The following is an 8447-nucleotide window of genomic DNA, read 5'->3' as shown; positions in this document are numbered from 1 at the left end:
CTAAATAGTAACGACGCTGGTTCAAAGCTGTAAAGTATTGCCACTCGATGTTTCAATTATTTATGCTTTTCTTTAGGCTCATTATGGTGTAGCGTTTTGGTCCTATGTTTTGGTATTGTTCATTCACATTTACTCTGACAGATATCATCTTTTAAGCTTCGATAACATTCTTTTTAATCATGTGCTAGCTAATCATCAGTGAGAATATATACTTTGCTGGGTGCATTATCACCAAAACATGGACAATTGTTTGAGATCACTTCCAATCAGTCACATCAACGCTATGCAAGAACATGTTGCTCGGTAGCACGGAACTTTGAGCGCTGAGATGATGCAACTCAGGCCGCACATCTCCATATATTTTGTCACATCAGACAGTTGCTGAAAAGCCAGTTAAGAAAAGACTGAATTTTGGAAATTACGAACATCCACAATCTCCGCACACTTACAGCAACATATAAGGCACACATTAAACATTTTGCAGGCTGTTGAGAGTTCTACGTTACAAGAATCTCAAGGCCTCCAAGCAAGCTGTAGTACAGAAAACATCATTGCAACTCAGCGTCTCACAGGTGTGATTCATGGGTTTTCCAGCATTGCTGCTGAAATTAAGCTCGCGGTCAAACACCAGCGTGCCACACGGATTAACGTGTTTATCGGTGCCCCGCTGAAAGCAGTCATAGCCCTATATAAGACGACCCGCGGGGCAGTGTGTATGCTCTTGGCTGGTGTTCGCACTGCTGATCACTTGTTCGCAAGGCACAGAGATGAACTTCCAGCTACTGGTAAGTGAAAATGTTGGAATGAAATGTTGGAATGAATCTTGAGTGAAAAATGTGTCCATGAGAAGACATTTACCGGTTCATGCACTCGGAAATTTTTCACGTGTCGCTGGAATATTTTAACAGGCCATGGTCGACGACGTTTTCAGCTAACAGTGCCATATAGCGGGAGTCATTAATTATGTGAAGCAGATGTAAGGGACCACGACCTATGTTTACTTGTGCGAGATGATGTGTAGAAATCGACGAATACTTTAAAAGATATCTCCCCCTCTCTCCCCTTCACCTTGTTTCTCTCCGTCTCTCCCTCTCTCTCTTTCTCTCTCTCTCTCTCCCTCTCTGTCTATCCCCGTGTCTTTCTCCCTCTTCCTCTCTTTCCACTTTACCCTCTGTTTTCCTGATCTCCATCGTTCTCCCTTCTCATGTCCCTCCGCGACGTGTAGCCTCCCAACATCGCACTCCATTATTCCAGCCCTTCAGCCACCTTCTCCTTCCATTCCCCGTCTTTTCCTCACTCCTCGAATCAAGCCCTCCGTTCCACCCCTCCTACGTTCATCAGTCCATTCATCCCTTCGTCTCTTCCGCCATTCTTAGGACTTTACGTCAGCCGATCCCTTGTTTTCTTCCTTTTAACTGCTCTTTCCTTGCAATGTCCTCCCCGTTTTGCCGCTGCGACGTGGCAAATACTGTTATGTGATCAGACTTCAAGCATGCTTACCTGCAGTTCAGATGACGGCTGCACTTATCTTGCAGTACTACTTTTGATCAATTGACTTGTATGCATTTCTTTCAATAACTTCGTCGAACTATGATTTCAACGGACAAGCCAATATGATTGTGCAGCTTATGCGACGGTGTGTTGTTCCTGTTTCAGATTCTGCTGCTGGTGGCCGTGTTTGGCGTCGTCTCGGCAAGCAGATTCTACGACGGCGACGGTGGCGGTGGTTACGGATACTCCAGTCGTGGCGGAGGACGCAGTTATAGCGGAAGGGACCACGGCAGTCATGACAGAAGGCACTGGGGCATGCACGGCAGCGGCGGCCTCGGCGGCGGCTTCGGCGGCGGCCTCGGCGGCGGCGGCGGCTAAGGTCACAATTGTGGCCACCATCACTGCTGACAACACAACATATGACTTGGGAGAGCCGTCAGCGGGAGAGCTATCCCGTTTGTCTCCCCGCGGTGTGACCAGACCCTGTCCTGCACAGTGACCGCTGTCGCAACTGACCACTGTCCGTCTAACTCTGATCGTCACCTGGAACTGCATCTCTTCTGCAAAAATAAATCTGCACATTTACGGTCCGTTTTAAGGAACAACGGAGTCGTCCTTTCACCTTAATGACACGAATGTCAACGTTTGTGTGCCTCGCGACAGACGTCGTGGTGCGGAATTTTGCTCAACAAATGCTCTGCATGTTTTTCACAATGCGCATGCTACATGTTTTCATTGGTTGGTATTTTATCACAGAGAAGAAAAACAATTGCAAAGTTGTATATTGAAAGCTTTGCCTTTCAACATTGAAGCAAAACAATTTGTTAAACATGCTCTTGCTTTTAACTACTCTTTTATTATGCCTGCAGCATTATACCAAGATGTTTCGGCCACACACGCACCGATTCATTTCCCAGGCGTTGGCGTTGCGCCTGTGTTGGAGGCTGTTGGCTCGTGTTTCAGTACCTCTTTTTCTCGTTGATGTTTACCGTGGCTCAGGATTACTATGGCTTGGTAAAAGGATGTAGGATCCTCTTATTTGAAGTTAAGATGTGGTTGTTTAAGCTGTCCCTGCAATGGTGTGCAATATAATATGGAGAGGCACACTATTGCATGGAATCCTCACCTGGAAGTGGCGATGACACGAAGTATGGACGACCTCATGCGGCAGGCGAGACCAAGGCTATAATGCCCGGTACGGGAATGTTGTAACAGACAATGCTAAGGTAGAAAAGTAAAGATGATTATTTTACATGATGTGTAGGCATATTGCATAATAAGCAGAGCTATATACTTTACCGAACTATTTTTCTGTGCTCATTGTATGACAGAATGTCGTACCAATGTGATTAATAATTGCAAGGGATATGGCAAAAAACCGCACACAGGCCTTTTTTAACGCTCGCCTTGATAGGATAGGAGGTGGAGTTGATGCACCCCCCCCCCCCCCATTGAAGTGTTCTGAGGATATCTCTCCAGCAAGTTGCGTAATCACGCTCAAGTTTTCAGCAGCCTACAAGGTATCCAATGCGCGTGTTTTGGCATACAAACAATCTCTCCGTAGCTTCCCTGGTTTACGAGCAGGTCAGTCTTTTGAAGAACGCTGCATGATGCTCCACAGTCGGCAGTACCCGACCTACCCGTCGACCACGAGCGGCGAGCTGACATTTTAAGATAACACTGCATTAAACTTTATATTCAAAACACACACAAATGTACATCAACGTGCTGAAAATGAAACAAAAAAGAAGACATGTGCGTGATTTCCATACTGATACGTGGCGCGCTGTCGTACATATTGACACGAAAGCTAAAAAAGTGTGATTTTCAGGAAAACTTAAGCCTTAAACCTTAAAAGCGAGGTCCACTCCGTCATGCTGGATTGCATCATCCGACTTGCTCCCAATTTCTGATACCTTTTGCCACGCGGCCCTCAAACACGAAGGGAAAACATGACAACAGAGGAACCAAAATACGCCGTTCTTTTTGACATGCCAAACTAACGAAAGCGAAATCAGGAGATAATTGGTCTTAGGACTTGGACTGAGATTTAGTTACACTTCTCTAAAACATTGAGACTTTACTGATGTTTACGGTACTCCAGCTTGATCAATCCCGCGCCCACTTCTTCCCGTAAAAATATTGTGCGGCGCTAGAGTTCTTAGGGCAATCTATGCCCCCTAAACACTCTTAGCCATTGCACACGGTCCTGGCCATCCGTCCTCAAAGCAACGGCATCTTAACCATGTAATTATACAGCTGTCCTATGTTTTTAGTAAATTTCATGTCGTACTTTGCATAAAAATCGATATCAAACCGGGATCCCGGGTGATCCCACGAGATTATCCAATGCACAGGATTCGGATTGGTTGGTGGTTGGTTATTTGGGCCTCAGGGCACATCGGCGGCACGGTAATAAATCGTCCATGGATGCAGACAGGTTCCGCACTATGTCCATTGTCACCTCCCCCATTTCTAGGAACTCCGTCGGCTGTACTCTTTCCACGACCTAGTCATTAAACGACATGGTGCACTGTGCTGAACGTTTTTGACTTCTCGTTGAGATGATCCAGTGTCTGCGTATAATAGTGCCGACTAGACATTTGAAGGCATGCAAATCGTGGCCCGTTATCGAGATCTTCAGCATTACCAAGCCGGGGAAAATGTATTCAGAGCGGCAGAACACATATGAGCAGACACAACGCATTATAGCTAAACTAGGCATAACTCATCCCGCCCAAACGACTTCTCCTAAACACAATAAAACAACATTGACATGTTGTACAGCCCCAAACGAGACCGCACCAAGAGGTGCTGTACAGTTTGATGTCCTCAGGCAAACACATCATCATCAATTCACCAAATACGTCAACAAACACCCTTACCACATCCCATCGCATCAAGCCCTTCCCGCTTCCGCAGCCACAAACAAGACAAAGATTGCGCAGCATTAAACGGGACTCCATCCCAGCCCTGCGCACAGCAGCAGCCTGAGCCGGGCCGGCAGCCGGGACGGGCATGTAGCGAGCGGCTGGGTGCCCCAAGACAAGCATTGTCGACTAGTGTTGTTGGTAGCTATGTGTATGTACCCAAAGGCTTTGGATATTTTCACAATGCGGGAACTGATGTGCATGCAATTATCACAGAAATGGGAGAAAGCAGCCCGCGTAAGAGCATTTCTAAGGTGTGTTATCTGTTTGTTTAACTACCAAACTTGTTGTTTCGTGACATAAATTTGACATGACATGTTATGCGACCCAGCGCCCGGTTTTGCTCGACGCAATCCTGCAGGCTGTGCGGCGCTGCGGCGATCACGCGGCGACGCTGTCCCAGATCCCGCTGGGACGGGTGGTTGCCCCTTCCGGCCTTCGGAGGACGACCGGCGAGCACATGGTGCCGTCCACGAAGTAGGCTGCTCTTCCGCCTCTCCGGCCGCAACACAGGGGCGGTGGCCACGTCTTTCCGCTGACCTAGTTGACGCTTCGCCGTAGGGCTGACTCCGGCGGGCGACGGAGGGCATGGCGGCGCACCAGTCCGTCATGAATGCTGACAACTTCCTGTCCGGTGTCCGGCCTTGCTCAGGGTCATTGTCCAAATCCTGAAGAATGGGCTCCTGCATCCTGTTTAGCAGATTCGATAACGTGTCGCGTGCAACGGCCATTGGGTCAGCCCAGCGTCCCAGAGTTGCCGACTTTGGGTGTAAAGCAGCACGCTATGAGGAGGAATTTTTAAACTCATTGATACTCATTTCGCATACTTAATGTGGATTGTTCACTCCTGCCTAATATTGTCTAACCACACGCACCAAACACACATTTCCTTTTTCCGAGGAAGGGGGGGGGGGCAGGGAGAAACTTTGTATCAGAAGAGAACAGATGGCCCCTCTAAGACAGAACAGCACACAACGGAACAAAATTGAACGTCTTTGGGCTTTCAGACAACCAAAATTATTTTTTTCACTCATTGGGAGGGTAATGATTGGAAGTTGTTGAGGCTCATTATGCTGTCCAGAGATCCTACCTCGTTTCGGGGAACCTATATGCCCACTGGCAGGGGCAATTCTATCGTTACGGTGCATTCTACGGGCCTTCTACATTGGTCTAAGGCCCTTCCAATGCTGTGTTACTTGCTTAGAGCCCCACACTCTTGTCGGAGGTTCATCTATTCACCTGTATGGGCATACCCGGTCGTTCTGGGCCCCTCAAATTAACATACTCGGGCACACAGGATTGTTCGGCGCACTGTGTATGGGATCTTGGTATTGAAATGTAGAATCCTACTCTGCTGACATCCACACTGGGGTTCGGGTACTTCTTGTTTGAATGGAGGGCTCTGCGCTCTTCTCGGGGTCCCATCTGTTAACCTGGCCTGGCCCACTCGATCGTTTGGACGGTATACTGCGCGATGACCTGGTCAAACGGACTAGGAGACCTAAACAGCTAGGTTTCCATCATTTGTTTATCCCGCGCTCGGCCGGTGAGAAAGTTGACTTTTCCTTACGGGTTTCCGAGCACGGTTCGAAGAAAAGAACAACTGCAGCAGCCAGAAATTTTCAGTACCTGTTCATTAGCTAATTTAGCATCCTGTTTGCAACTATAAAGTTTTGACCCACACAGATCAGTGTAAGGCCATGTCAAAGACATATATCTCTAAAAATGTTCACCTCACAAACTTGTGGGTCATTTGAAATTGTCCAAAATTGTTGCAAGCAATACAACATGTTAGTTTCTGGAGTGTTTGCAAAATAAGAGGTCAGTGACGTAAATTCAGGTCAACTTTGGGCATCTATACGAATAATGTAAAGTTCTGTATAGTTTTGTGTAGTTATAGTGTCTGTGTATAAAAAATAGTGTTAACTTACATGCACAGCCATCATAAGAACACAGCGCACATAACGTTGGTCCAAATCATGACCTTTCTCTATGGGTACCTCCTGCAAAACAAATGCTGAGCTCAAAACTAGCAGATTTAAGGGGTAATTTTGGGCGCAGAATTCAAATGTTCCGGTAACAATATGTTGTGGTAGCTGGTAATATGATGGTAACATTCTAACGAAGAATGAGTTTACAATATGCCATATGAGGACATGCAAGGTCATACGAGGTCACCCAAGGGCAACAAACTATGCTGCCAACAGCTGAAAGGCTAGATGAAAGAGTACGACGCGTGTAACCTCCTCCTTATCGTGTTTGTGAAGCTGATGACGTCTGATTTGATGTTCCAAACCACCTGTTCTCATGTTGTTGCAACTCCATTGCCAAGCGTGCAATGGACCATGAATGATGTAGACAAAAGGTATAACATCATTAGTACCCATATATGTACAATAAGCTATTTCTGACCACAGAGAGGCAGTGTACTGGTAACATAAATCCGGCTAGCAGTTCAAATTTTCCTCTAGCTTGTTCATGAATTTCACCTAAGGTGACCTGACCTGACCTGAGGTAGGGAGACAGTGTACTGGTAGCGTAAACCCGGCTAGCAGTCCCATTTTTCATTTCGATTGTTTATGGATTTCACCTAAGGGAACCTGATGACCAATAGACGAACCTTAAGTGGTAATTTTGTGTTTGGAATACTTTTAGCATACACCTGCATCTAATTAAATAAACCTAGTTAACAACACAATGTGCAGAGAATCTTGTCATTCTTGTAGGCAACTTGTATTACAGTGACCCGATCTGACCTGATCCATGTGAGGAGAAATGCATCAGCCGGATTGGTCGCAATGAACTCAGCACAGTTTAAACGCCTGTTTCTGTGCCCCCAATATCCGTTCTGACATACAAAGGTAGACCTCAAGTGCATCTATCGGAAAAACCTTTTTACGTTTCGTGGCCTCTGGTGGCTATATTTGACCTAAGTTCAATACAAATTTGGCGTGCATTATTCAGTGTTTGACGAGACCTTAAAAACGGTCTTTTTTCCCATACAGCATCTGGAGCTTGGAGATCCCAGGGTAAAGTCAACTCCCCCCCCCCCCCCCCTGCCGGGAGTGATTGTCTCAACCTCAGGACTGGCGCGCAGTAAAATACACAAAAGCTCACAAATCATGGAATGTGGCCCTGATGCTGTGAGAGCCGACCATAATTAGCGTTGCAATGCTAAACTACCAGTCGCTGCTGACACAGGTCTCTTACAGTAAATCTCATCCTTGCAACGTGACAGACCGCGTGAATCTTGCCCTTCGGCAAGTCGGCAATCTCATACTTCAGTATGCCGATCGCCTTCTGCAGACCTCCAGATGCCTCGTCAAGCAGTGCAGATCGCTGCGGCGATCACGGCTGCGGCGACGCTGTCCCAGATCCCGCTGGGACGGGTGGCTGCCCCTTCCGGCCTTCGGAGGACGACCGGCGAGCACATGGTGCCGTCCACGAAGTGGACTGCTCTTCCGCCCCTCTGGACGGAGGACAGTGGCGGTGGTCACGTTTTTCCTCTGGCATATTCGACGCTGCACCGTAGGGCTGACTCCGGGGGGTGACGGAGGGCGTGGCGGCGCACCAGTCCGTCATGAATGCTGACAGCTTCCCGTCCCATGTCCGGCCTTGCTCAGGGTGATTGTCCAAATCCTGAAGAATGCACTCCTGCATCCTGCTTAGCAGCTTCACGTGCAACGGCCGTTGGGTCAGCCCAGTGTCCTAGAGTTGCCGACTTTGGGTATAAAGCAACACGCTATGAGGGGAAATTTGTAAACTCATTTTTCGCATACTTAAGGTGGACTCTTCACTCCTGCCTAATATTGTCTAGCCACACATACCAAATCCGTATTTCCCTTTCCGTGGAGGGGGGGGGAGGCAGGGTGATAGTTGGTCTCAGAAGAAAACAGATGGTCCCTCTAAGACAGAAAAATTGCCATAACGATAACTCGGGAGACAGTTGTTCTCAGCCTTCATCCGGATGTGGTCCTTTTCAGCATTCCAGCGAGCAGAAGGGCCGGGCCAGTCGTATCTCCCTCC

General features: G+C 47.7%; 1 protein-coding gene across 1 annotated transcript; it reads left to right on the top strand.

The window, feature by feature from the left end:
- Nucleotides 1–724: 724 nt before the first annotated feature.
- LOC119094945 (glycine-rich RNA-binding protein GRP2A) lies at nucleotides 725–2076 on the top strand. Its single transcript, XM_037217860.1, has 2 exons — nucleotides 725–785; nucleotides 1657–2076. The coding sequence occupies exons 1-2, from the start codon at nucleotides 768–770 to the stop codon at nucleotides 1867–1869; spliced, it is 231 nt and encodes a 76-aa protein (XP_037073755.1). The 5' UTR covers nucleotides 725–767; the 3' UTR covers nucleotides 1870–2076.
- The last annotated feature ends 6371 nt before the right edge of the window (nucleotides 2077–8447 follow it).

The sequence above is a fragment of the Pollicipes pollicipes genome, unplaced genomic scaffold (genome assembly GCF_011947565.3).
Source record: "Pollicipes pollicipes isolate AB1234 unplaced genomic scaffold, Ppol_2.1 Scaffold_1600;HRSCAF=1878_pilon_pilon_pilon, whole genome shotgun sequence".
Lineage (NCBI taxonomy): Eukaryota > Metazoa > Arthropoda > Thecostraca > Pollicipedomorpha > Pollicipedidae > Pollicipes > Pollicipes pollicipes.
The sequence above is the reverse complement of the archived record's forward strand: the minus strand, read 5'-3'. Positions and strand labels throughout refer to the sequence as shown.